A 13,072-nucleotide genomic window follows, 5' to 3' on the forward strand; every position below is an offset into this window, starting at 1 on the left:
AAAAAATATAAAAATATTTTTCATCTTTTGTTGCAGAAGACATATGACTCAAGATAATAGTTGTGTTGCTTGTAGTAATTTCAAGTATTTGTTAATCGTCCTCTGCAATTGCATGATTGCTCATAGAACATGAAACTATGAAAGAACTTGGATGTTAGATTGAATTGTGATAATTTCTTCAACAAACCTCTCTTAGCTTGGTTAGTGAAGAATATATATCTGCCCAATCTCTCTTTAAAGGAGTTTTGTAGCCTCTTATTTTTGTATGAGTACTATATGGTTCTATTGTAACAAATTCATTTTTGACAGATCCAACGCCTTGGAGGTGGAGTCATATTACTTAGCTAAAGACTATTATTTGGTCCAAACAAAATTCTCTCAAACAAAAAGAAAAATTGGTGAATTTAAGAAAGACAAATTCATTGACATTTTCACAAATAACATTTTGCTAAACTTGGACAGTTCAATTTATAAGGATGGCAAAGCAGCATATGCTGGTATCTTTAGCATATGATGGCAAAGCAGCATATTATGATATTACTCTTGAATCTTTCATCTATGAAAATAGTGGGCGATTTCTTTTCTAAATATATAAGAAATTAACCTATATTGTAGCAGTTATTCATTAAGTGGACAATATTAATAATAGTGAAAGAACAGTTACTTATTCTTCAAGTCGGATGAGATATAGATAATGATATTCGTGTTTTAAATAAGTTGGGTTGGACACACTCTCCTCTAAACACTTCTTTAGGTCAATTTCTTTTAAATAACTCTTTTTCGACCATAACTTTAAGTGTTTAAGCATGGTATGAACTATTATCATATTTTTTTCTTCCCTTACTCCTATATTTCTCTTTGTTATCATGATTACTCTATCAAAAATTTCTTTTTTTATAGTCATTTTTGTCAAATTTTTGCTCTGTTTTGCATAAAAATATGTGTTTAGATAAGTTATTTTGAATGAAAAAATATATTTTTTCAAAAACAAAGTATTTTTATTCAATTTTAAATCTATTTGAATATATTTTTTTAAAAAATAAATTATTTATATTTTTTAGAAGCTAACAATATTTTAGTTAAAAAGATAAAAATAAAAGACATTTTTAATACTTAAAAATATTTTTTAAATAATCTAATCCAAATATAAAATAATTTTTGTCTATTAATTTTTAAAAAAAAATATTTTTTTTTTTAAATTCAATCTTTTCATAATAATTTTTGGTAAATATAAATAAAAGAATAATAAGATAATTGATTTTTGAATTTATAAATTGTCAAAAAAATACCAACAATTTTTTCGAAAAAATTATGATAAATTTTTAAAAAAATAAAGTATCAATTAAGTTTTAAAAAATTAAAATGTTGGACTTATAATTTTTCAAATAATTACAATATTCACACAACTGATAAATTCGTGTTGTAATTTTTCATTTCGTCAAGTACTTACAGTAATTTGTATTGTATTATTAGTCAAATATAAGGTCCCAAATACAAATAAATAAAGAAATAAAAAATTAAATTACCACCTCACCTATTATCATTGTTCTGCTATGCGTTTAAGCTTCACAATAACACATTTTCTTCTTCCTCTTATTCTTCGTATTTTCCATTGGTGGAGTTAAGTGGTGCACTAGCAGAGGCACCTTCAGACAGAGAGAGAGATTCGCATAGCTGAATCTTCCAGATCTTGCAGATTCATCTTCTGCTCCTCCCATGGCTCAGCCGCTAGTGAAGAAAGACGATGACCGCGACGACGAAGGTCATTCATTCTCTCGCTTGCTTATCTCTATCTTAATTCGATCTGTTATCTACGTGCTTCTGCTTCGCAAATTCCTAGTTTCTTTTCTCTCTATGCTGCTACTGCTTGATCGCTAAGTTTCGCTTCCAGATCCAATGCTTAATTCCCGTTTCCCATTCTAGATGCGATAGGATTTGCTTAGATCGTTCGGTTAGTGTGCTGTTGAACCTCTCGCGTGTTGATCTGGTTCCATTCAACATCGTTTTAACAAACTTGAGTTGATCTAGGAACGTAATTTGCAATGCGCATCGTTAGTTCTGCGCAATGGATTGTTTAGAAGTAGGAATGCTTATCCTGCTGAGTTGATAGATATTCTAGATAGATTTCTTCATAACTCCATTTTGCATTTTTAGTGCCAAATAACGGTGGTATATTTTGATGAATTGGACTATGCTATCATGAATGTAAGGTATATTGGTGTTGATATATTTTTTTTACTCTGGTTATTTTAACAGCCGAGTATTCTCCCTTCTTGGGAATTGAAAAGGGGGCCGTCCTTCAGGAGGCCAGAGTTTTTAATGATCCACAACTAGATGCTAGGAGATGTTCACAGGTTTCTATTTATTTATTTATTTATTTATCTGCAGCTGCATAATTTATATTGTTTCCCTTGAGTTATTCAGCAGTTGAATTTTGACGTTGTTTTATGTTGTACATTTTCAAGGTTATCACAAAACTGTTATACCTACTGAATCAGGGAGATACATTTACAAAGGTAAACAGTTTCACCTGAGCCTTTTAATTTGTTTATTTTATGGAGTTATCTTTAATATATATTAAAGATCCTTGCTTATTTATAGAGTCCTTCTTAGCCCCTTTGCATAATTTGTTCTTGCTGCAATTGCATAGATCGAAGCCACAGAAGTTTTCTTTGCCGTGACTAAGCTCTTCCAGTCTCGAGATCTTGGGCTAAGGAGAATGGTCTACCTCATAATAAAGGAACTTTCACCGTCTTCAGACGAGGTTACAAATTCTCATCCAAACTTTATTACTAGTCAGATATAAATATTGGTGTTACAAATTTAGTTTCTGACTGTTCTATTTCCATTTTTATCCCCCCCCCCTTCTTCTTTTTTTGTTCCAAAGGTTATCATTGTCACAAGCTCTCTCATGAAGGACATGAATAGTAAGACTGATATGTATAGGGCAAATGCCATTCGTGTGCTTTGTCGTATCACGGATGGAACTCTCCTCACCCAAATTGAGCGGTATTTGAAACAAGCAATTGTAGATAAGAATCCTGTTGTTGCAAGTGCGGCCCTAGTTAGTGGTATTCATCTACTCCAGGTATTACTAAATTTTATTTGTTTTCTTATTCTGCATATTCGATTACATTGCTTGCTTATCTCATGTCACTCCTTTCAGACAAATCCCGAGATTGTAAAAAGGTGGAGCAATGAGGTTCAGGAAGCTGTTCAATCAAGAGCACCTCTTGTACAGTTTCATGCACTGGCTTTGTTACATCAGGTATACTGCACAAATGGTTTGATAATATACAGGCGGCTATAGGTGTTTCAAAATAAATTATACTAAATAATGTGTCATCATTAATAACAATGTTGTAAGTCAATGCAAATTCTGTTGTTCATTTCTGTTCCTCTAAAGTTCTATATAAATATCCACATAACCTGATCTGGTTTACCTTCTCAAGATACTAATTTTATTATTACATTGTTACATAGTAATCTACTAAGCATTATAAACAGAGTTAGTGACCTGTGGTGGCTTATGCCATTGCAGATACGGCAGAATGATCGACTAGCTGTTAGCAAGCTGGTTACCAGCTTGACAAGGGGAACTGTTCGCTCGCCTTTGGCTCAATGCCTTTTGATCCGTTATACTAGTCAGGTGTGCTTTCTTTTTCATGGGTAGCTATCACTGTCTTGATATTTATTTGCATGCAATTCACTTAGCATAGTCTTTGCAGGTTATCCGTGAGTCAGGAAATAATACACAACCAGGGGACCGTCCTTTCTATGATTATCTTGAGAGTTGCCTACGTCACAAGTCAGAGATGGTTATTTTTGAAGCTGCCAGAGCAATTACAGAGCTCAATGGTGTAACAAGTCGAGAATTAACACCTGCAATTACTGTTCTTCAACTCTTCTTGAGTTCTTCTAAGCCAGTTTTGAGATTTGCAGCTGTCCGCACTTTGAACAAGGTCTACCTTCTTTAATTGTTTGAATTTCATAAGAAATGCTTGTTATGCTTGTTGATTTTGGGAAAGGTTGCATTACAACCCTTGTCCCCCTTAAGGAAGCATTTTTTCTGTTACATTTTGAGGAAAGTTGGTTGATTTTTCTTTCTTTATTTTTTTGTTAATAGAAAAATCTTCTGAGTTTCATAAATTTTCTTTTACAGCGAATGCATCTCAGGATTTAAAATTGATCATTACTTTTATTTATAACTAATGAGTATTGCTTTGAACTTTGCAGGTTGCAATGACACATCCAATGGCTGTAACTAACTGCAACATCGACATGGAAAGTTTAATTTCTGACCAGAACAGAAGCATTGCTACACTTGCTATTACCACTCTTTTAAAGACAGGAAATGAATCAAGTGTAGACCGTCTTATGAAGCAGATTACAAATTTCATGTCTGATATTGCTGATGAATTCAAAATTGTTGTTGTAGAAGCAATAAGATCATTGTGCTTGAAGTTCCCTTTAAAATATAGATCTCTGTGAGTATATGCGTCACTCTATTGGTCTCTTTTCACGGATGTTACATCTTTCTTATGAATATCTTTCTAGATAAGTGGTCTAAGTTACCAGGTTCTGTTATGTTATTATTCAGGATGAACTTCCTAAGTAACATTCTCAGAGAAGAAGGTGGTTTTGATTACAAGAAAGCAATCGTAGATTCAATTGTGATTCTGATTCGAGATATCCCTGATGCTAAGGAAAGTGGGTTGCTCCATCTTTGTGAGTTCATTGAAGATTGTGAATTCACTTATTTATCCACACAGGTATTATCTCTTGTTTTGTGCTTTGTTCTTTACCATTTGGTTTTGGAATTTTATCGTTTGGCATCAGTCATTTTTCTGTTGTACCCTAGATACTACACTTCTTGGGAGTTGAAGGTCCAAAGACATCAGACCCCAGCAAATATATTCATTATATTTATAACAGAGTACATCTTGAGAATGCAACTGTTAGGGCCAGTGCTGTGAGCACACTGGCAAAGTTTGGTGCTGCAGTTGATGAATTGAAGGTGCTACTTGGCTCTGTTTATTAATTATTTTTTCTAGTTGATGGTATTTCTCTAGGATTTTACTTTTATTTTTTTTTTTGTGACAATTGGTATTAACTCACTTTAAAACCTCATATATGCCCTTTTCAGCCTCGCATATTTGTTCTGCTAAGGAGGTGTGTTTTTGACAGTGATGATGAGGTAAGTTTTCTTTTGGAGAATATGATTGTGAAAAATATGAACAATTGATTTGCCTATTGATATTGACAGTAGAACATTCATATACAAAAATGTAAAAGACTATAGTCAGAACTCAGAAATTACAATAACTGAGAGTGATACTTTTTTAGGTGTGCATCGTTTCTATAAAGCCAGTTACTAGGTTTGCATAGTTTCTATGTAGACCATGTTTCTTTCCAATATTTCCCCTCAAGCTGGAGCATATAAGTTAAATGCTTCAAGTTTGCTACAAAAATACTAAATCTGAGGTCCTCTGAGAGATTTCGTGAAGATATTGGCTACTAGTTGTTCCCTGGAGCTTACTGATTCAGTCACTACTTTTGTGTGGACTTTCTCTCGAACAAAATGACAACCAACTTCAATGTGTTTTGTTCTTCCCAGAAATACTGGATTAGAATCTATATGAAGAGTTGTCTAATTATCATAATATAATTTTGTTTCTTTGAAGTCACCAAATCTTAAGTCTTGAAGGTGTTTGATCCAAATGAGCTCACAAGCCATAGCATGGTATTCTGCTTCAATACTAGAATGAGCTAAAATATTTTGCCTTTTACTTTTCCAAGAAAAAAACACAATAACTTGTAGTAGATCGCCTATCAATAGGACAGTCTGCCCAATCTGCATCGCTGAAGCCAATAGTCTGAGAACTCCCTCTGTCTTCCTAAAGTATCCGCCGTCCAGTAGATCCTTTAATATATCTCAATATTTGCATTATTGCATTCCATTTATTTGAGCAAGGAGATTGCAAAAATTGACTTACTACTCTAACTGTAAAACAAATATCAGGTATAATAATAATGAGATAGAGGAGGTTTCCACCTAGTCTTCTGTACTTTTCAGGACCTGAAACTAGTTCCCATTGATTAGGTAATAACTTGAGATTCAGATCCATACAGTCATCAGTTGGTCACAATTTATCATCCCATTTTCCTTCAGTATATCCAGAGCATACTTCTTTAGAGAGATAACAACACCTATGCTTGATTGAGCAACTTCAATTCAAAGAAAGTATTCTAACTTTCCTAAATCAATGAGTAGATAAATGTTCTCTTATTGGATTAATCCTCTCATGAAGGGAACCTTGAAGAATATGATTGTGAAAAATATGGACAACTGACTTGTTTATTGATATACAAAAATATAAAAGGCTATTGTAAAACGTTATAATAAATTAGAGTGATAATTTTCTAGGAGTGCTTAGTTTCTATGCAACTAGTTACTAGGTTTGCCTAGTTTCTATGTTGTCATTAGTCAATGTTTCTACCGACAACAATTACATGGTTTATGATATCAGCAGATTTTATGCCCTAGAGGTATGTGAACTGCTTCCCTCTTTGATTTTTTGTTGAACATTTTCATTTCTATGCAGGTCCGTGATAGGGCAACACTTTATCTGAACACACTTGGAGGTGATGGTTCAGTTGTTGAGACAGATAAAGATGTGAAGGACTTCCTATTTGGGTCATTTGATATTCCACTTGTCAATTTTGAGACTAGTTTGAAAAATTATGTAAGTGCTTTCCATTTTTCTTGCTCTTCATTTGTTAAGGACATACCTCATGTTCTGTATGTGAATGCAGGAGCCTTCCGAAGAGCCTTTTGATATTAACTCAGTACCCAAGGAGGTGAAGTCTGCACCTCTTGCAGAGAAGAAAGCAGCGGGTAAAAAGCCAACTGGTTTGGGTGCTCCTCCTAGTGGGCCTCCATCTACTGCAGATGCATATGAAAGGATGCTTTTGTCCATTCCTGAATTTGCAAACTTTGGAAAGCTATTCAAGGTTCTTTCACCCAACATTTTCAGAATGTTTTAGTTCTGTAATTTTCTTTGGATGTCTTGATGTCTAGATATCTAATTTGAAATGTATGCTGACATCATGTCTTTCCAGTCCTCAGCACCAGTGGAGCTTACTGAAGCAGAGACAGAATATGCTGTTAATGTTGTTAAACACATATTTGACAGGCATATTGTGTTTCAGTACAACTGCACAAACACAATACCAGAACAGTTATTGGAAGATGTAATGACCAATATTAGATACTGTACATTTTTATTCTACAGTTAACTCTGGTTCAATTATATTTGATCTTTTCCCCCCAATACCAGGTTATTGTAATTGTGGATGCTTCAGAAGCAGAAGAATTTTCCGAGGTGTTCTCCAAGCCTCTCAGGTCTCTTCCTTATGATTCACCTGGGCAGACTTTTGTGGCATTTGAGAAGCCTGAGGGATTGCCAACAGTTGGAAAATTTTCTAACATTCTGAAATTTTTTGTTAAAGAGGTATGTTTCCCTTTTATTCTTCTAAGCTCTTGGTTCTCTACTTCTCTTTGTCCCAGTCTCCCAATATGTATGATGATGTGTATGTTTCATGCCTAGAGCTTGTATTCTTTTTTGACACCAAGAACTTTTTAGAAAACAAAACCTACAATATTTTTGTGCAAGGAACATAGTAGACAACAAGTATTTTTGTCAGAATTTTATTTGTAGAATGATGTTACAATGCCAGTAACCCTCGCATAAATAACTAGGTCAGTCTTTCCACTTTATTTCATCCAACTATCACCATGTTTTGTGTAAAAAAAAATTGGTTGCATTTTGTGGTTGTGGAAACTTCATCACTACTACATAAATTTTGATCAGGTTGACCCATCCACTGGTGAGGCTGAAGAAGATGGAGTTGAAGATGAATACCAGCTGGAGGAACTGGATGTTGTTGCAGCAGATTACATATTGAAAGTTGGGGTCTCTAATTTCAGGAATGCATGGGAAAGTATGGGAGCTGATTGTGAACGAGTAGATGAATATGGTCTTGGCCCAAGGGAGAGTCTGGCCGAAGCTGTAAATACAGTCATCAATCTTCTTGGCATGCAGCCTTGTGAGGTAGCTGTCAATGTCAATTACTGCATTGGTAGATGTTTTTGTTTAGAGGTCTTTATTTTTGGTCTGGTTACAAGCCATTTGTACATTGCTTGGTGCTATACATGATAATCTTCTACTCCCTAGGTTTTCTGAGTTATAGATATATCTCGTATATATAGATTCAAATATGGTGACCCATATGATGATATAAAAGACTTTCTTGCTCTGATTCATCTTTTCCTTTGAAAGAATGGGAAGTTGAAGTTTGTTAGGAAAAAAGTTGAGTTTCTTAAATATTTAATATCTGCTTATGGTTTATTTACTGGTATAGTGTTATTTTCTTCAGAAAAGTGGTGTCTTATTAACTTTCATCTTGTCCACTTTGCAGGGCACGGAGGTTGTCCCACCCAATTCAAGGTCACACACATGTTTGCTGTCAGGGGTATACATAGGGAACATTAAAGTGCTTGTACGGTTGTCCTTTGGACTCGATGGTCCTAAGGATGTGGCGATGAAACTGGCTGTCAGATCTGAGGATGAAGCCGTGAGCGACGCCATTCATGAGATCGTGGCTAGCGGCTAGTTCACCAAGTCAAGAATTGTTGATTCAACTCGGCCTTTCTTTTTGTTAAGGAAAATGGAGTTAAATAGCAAATAGATAGACGTGTGTAAAGAATTGCAGAACTGTACGCTTTGGACGCATTTGCAATTTATGTCACTTACTGCAGGCTTGTTAGACTAGCAACCATACTCGGAAGTCGTGATTATTTTACTTTTAATCTTCTATACATCATTTTCTTTGTAGCAAATGTATTATGAATTTTGCGGATTCGCCATATAATGTTTGTTTCGTCAATGAATTTGACATTTTGTTCAATCGCAATGTCTACTGCGAAAGGTTCAAAGGCATTCTCTCTTATTTAGGTTTGAAATATATTCTTTACACATCATTATCGGGATAAGTTTTGGTTCAGTCAGTTTACTTCAAAACACAAATGAAATGAAATGATAAGTTTTGCCGCATTCACTTAGTTAAAATAGTACGCACGACTGCATGAGCATTCTAAAATTGGAAAAATACTCTAATTTTTTGAACACCAAAAGAAAGATAAGACGGTCAGCACAACAAATTTGATTTTAATATTTTTATACAATTCTACATAGTATTGCATGCTACATTGACATTGGAGAGGCAAGAAATCAAAGTCCATTATGGTTTACACACATTGACAAATGGACACAAGGGTAAAATGATCAGTCGCCCTAGTTCCAATGCAAAAAGGTTATAACCTTCGCATTCCACACTATTCTTCTCCTACAATGGAGAAACACCTGCACGCTTCTGAAACATTTAATGAATGCTCCAGGAACATTCACATCCACCAATAATGCTTTCATATCAATGGACCTAACAAGGGAACTCAATAAGTCTTTGCCCCACCTTCAATGGCTCAGACCATCCTCCTATGCCCTCCAAATGCCCATATCTGCTAAGACAGCAAAGTTGTTAGCACACAAGATCTACAAGTGAAAAAAGCATACTAGATTCAGTTGCATCACTGTTTTCATCCTATAATATCTATTGACTATTGGAAACTCAAGTCAAGCACACATATAACCTAATTTCATAACTGGTAACCCAACTTTGTAGCATCTTACTCTCTTTTTATCAATGTATCTAGATACAGTTATCATCCTAGATAAAAAAGAATAGAGGGGATATTTTATAAGGCCAAAGTGCAATGATCACCTTTAGGTTTGTGTCCCAACTTCCTGTACACAAGGCACTTCCATCAGCTGCCAGACCTAAACAGCTGATCCTGCCCTCATGAGAGTCTTGAAGAGACCCTAAATTCAACACCACCTGCAAAGGAACAAATAATCAAGCATACCTTACAAAATTTAACAAGCTTTCAAATTACATTACATTAAGGCACAAAGTGAGAACCTTTGCCAACAAAGTGTCCCAGACATAGCAATCTCCATTTGTGTATCCAGCAAAAAGGAGTCTTCCTGATATGGAGAATGCAATGGAGGTCACGGGTGGAATGTCATTGTCACTGTGCTTCTGACAATATACTTGAAGTTGGTGTCCAGTCCGAATGTCAAACAATCTGCATGTTCCATCATCTGAGCCAGTACCAAATCTATTTCCATCTGGAAAGAACTTGACTGAATTAACATCTCCTTCATGCCCATGGAATGTCCGAACTGCTCGACTTGCCACACGAGTATCCCATAATCGAGCAGTGGCATCACAAGAACCAGATGCAAATATTCTTGAGTTGGAGCCGTTAATGGAGATGCTGAGGTAGGACAAAGTAACAGCATATTCCTAAGATATGATTGCATAATAACATATATCTAGCCACCATATTGATCACCATCAAAATTTCAAAATCTTATCAATGGAAGTGCAGAAGAAAAAAATTATTCAAATTATATAGATACTTCATCTTATGAAGCTAAAGTGGCCAGATTATTCTTTCCTCCCCCAACAAGTTAAAAACAACAATTGTACATCGATAGTGTGTTACTCTCCTCACCCTAATACATGTACCATTCATAAAATGCCAAATAATAAGATTTCCAAAGTAGTATCATGCCTAACAAGTTCTTTGACTAAAAGATTATCTGACGAGTGTCCTGTGGTGAAAGGGAAGAGAACATTCAATATTTTGGTTTTAATTCAAAGCATTGGACACTTAAAGCAATCATTTAACTCTGCCGCACCCTAAAACAAATGTGCTCTTCCCTTTTCTCAAATTTAAAGATGAATGGCATGGGAATAATATTTGACTATGAAACATCCATGATAAATTGAATCAAGTAAACCCAGCACTGTTTTGAAGTTGATGCAATGTTTTCCAAAAAGAGATGGGAGTTATTTGTATGTCTGTGTAATGAAAACGGAAAAAGGTATGGTAAATGCAAAGTACAGTGACGGGGATAATAATATACTCCATGCTCTGAAAAACAAATATCGACACAAATAGTAAAATTAGTTTCAGCAAATCACCAAACATACCTAAGTACATCTGCAGTATGTCCAGACTGAAATTCACCTCCGAAGACAGAGGTTTTAAGGCCAGTTGTAATATCCCATAGAACACAAGTCTGATCACCAGAACCAGTAATTAAGTGAGTGTCTTCATCTGGAACATATTGACAAGATGAAATGTAACCCTTGTGTCCGCTAAGCATCCGGGAAACAGGTAGATTCCCATCCTTGTCAGTGGCAGAATTCAGATTGAAAATAGAGCAAACACTATCAAGACCACCGCATGCAACCGACTGACCAGTTGGCGAGAATGCAGTTGTCATGACCCATGCACAAGGCAGCTTTATGGCATGGATTTTCTGCCTTGTTAGAGCATTCCAAACGATTAATCGGCCATCTTGGGATGCACTAACAATCCGATTCCTCTCAGACGTCCAATCTAATGAATACACCTATAACATTTGAATGAAAATGAAGTTATCTAAATTCTTCAAGTTTCATGTTCAGTAAGCTACTCTAAATTTTGTCAATATAACTGACCAATGAAGCAGAGAAGGAAGAAGTAAACAACTCTTTTGATCAAGCTTAATTTCTTAAACAAATTTGTTAATGCAGCTAAGCTATATAAATAGAATAATCTCCACTCTACAGCTTCAACTTTCAAGGTATAATCTTTTCCATAATTCTTTAAGTCTCAACATACTAACGCTTGATATGATAAGGCAATTCCATAACCATTTACAACAAATGTGTTCTTGAGACCGAAAAGTCAAACCCAAGCTTACTGAAGCAAAAGAACAAGCAAATAATGCATAAAGAAGAGGATGAAAAAGGGTACCTTTCCTGTATGTCCCTGCAAAGTTCTACAGCAAACCAGATCGGTGGGTCCAAAAGTCACAGGACTCTTGCCCTGAGACCTCGCATACCCAGCAACTGAAATCAACAAAACAAAAATAGTTCAAACAATGAGTTCAGTAGATCTAAACCAAATTCCGCAGTATAGAGTAAAAAAAAAAAGAAATTGTTTTTGGGTTTACGATCAGTATCAAGCAAAGAACGGCGTGTATGGTTTAAACGTTGTTTGAGATTGTTGAGTGTGTCAGTGGCAGCTAAGTGACGCTCCTTGAGCTCAGCAACGGACATTTTGGGTTGAGAAAGGGACATATGAATATGAATGTGATTTTTCACAGCGCAATACAAGTTCAGTTTGTTCACAATGAATGCAAGTTAGGAAATTTATGTGGATCGAATGATGGGTTCTTCTTCTTCAGTAGAAAATCGGAAGAAGTCAAGAAGAAGAAGAAGAAGCAGCAGCAAGGTGTAGTACCTGAGCTGAACTGGAAGTGGCAATTTTTTTTTTCTTTCTGAAATACTTAAATAAGATTTTTTAAAAAATTTAAAAACACCAACATTTTTACTAAAAAAAAATTAAAGAATTGCATGCTGTTAGTTCTAAGATAAATATAAAAAATATTGATTACTTAATATTTATTATATGAATAATATCAAATGATTTAACTTGTCTGAAGTCATTGACTTATTTTAATGATGCAAATCAATTTAAGTGGATTATTTTAGAGGAGTTGGATCTAATATATTTTATTTTTTGGTATACATAAATACCAATATGTTCTATCAAAGTATTTAAGAATTAACTTAATCTAAATAAATTTCAATGTTCCTAACTATGTGATTTATTTAAACAATTTAATTTAATTACAACTTTTATGACTATTCATATAGGTGTTGCAAAAATAATTATTTCTTATTTACCAAAAACAATACAAAAGAATACTTAATATTTAAATTTTTTTAGACAAATTTTTGAATATCTATTAATAGAAGATCCATGACAAATTTTTAATCTCATTGAAATTCATATTTAAAAAAATTACAATGTAGACAAAATAAATTTTTTAAAATACAAATAATAAAATAAACTAAACGCATATAAACAAATTAATTAAATATTTAATTG

The 13,072-nt window shown here is 34.4% G+C and overlaps 2 protein-coding genes across 2 annotated transcripts; one reads left to right on the forward strand and one right to left on the reverse strand.

Moving 5' to 3' along the window:
• The first annotated feature begins 1,506 nt into the window (after positions 1-1,506).
• LOC112788969 (coatomer subunit gamma-2) lies at positions 1,507-8,970 on the forward strand. The gene is made up of 18 exons (XM_025830657.2): positions 1,507-1,762; positions 2,257-2,354; positions 2,466-2,516; positions 2,651-2,764; positions 2,888-3,088; positions 3,167-3,268; positions 3,542-3,649; positions 3,729-3,962; positions 4,237-4,487; positions 4,601-4,772; positions 4,862-5,017; positions 5,147-5,197; positions 6,606-6,746; positions 6,817-7,014; positions 7,123-7,254; positions 7,341-7,514; positions 7,875-8,114; positions 8,482-8,970. Exons 1-18 carry the CDS (start codon positions 1,717-1,719, stop codon positions 8,674-8,676), a joined length of 2,664 nt encoding a protein of 887 aa, XP_025686442.1. The 5' UTR covers positions 1,507-1,716; the 3' UTR covers positions 8,677-8,970.
• Positions 8,971-9,197: 227 nt separating this feature from the next.
• On the reverse strand, positions 9,198-12,625 carry LOC112788972 (guanine nucleotide-binding protein subunit beta). The gene is made up of 6 exons (XM_025830660.3): positions 12,132-12,625; positions 11,933-12,027; positions 11,122-11,546; positions 10,042-10,399; positions 9,844-9,957; positions 9,198-9,580 (listed from the first exon to the last, which is right to left on the reverse strand). The coding sequence occupies exons 1-6, from the start codon at positions 12,256-12,258 to the stop codon at positions 9,545-9,547; spliced, it is 1,155 nt and encodes a 384-aa protein (XP_025686445.1). The 5' UTR covers positions 12,259-12,625; the 3' UTR covers positions 9,198-9,544.
• Positions 12,626-13,072: the final 447 nt, after the last annotated feature.

This window comes from Arachis hypogaea, chromosome 3 (assembly GCF_003086295.3).
Source record: "Arachis hypogaea cultivar Tifrunner chromosome 3, arahy.Tifrunner.gnm2.J5K5, whole genome shotgun sequence".
NCBI classification, from domain to species: Eukaryota; Viridiplantae; Streptophyta; class Magnoliopsida; order Fabales; family Fabaceae; genus Arachis; species Arachis hypogaea.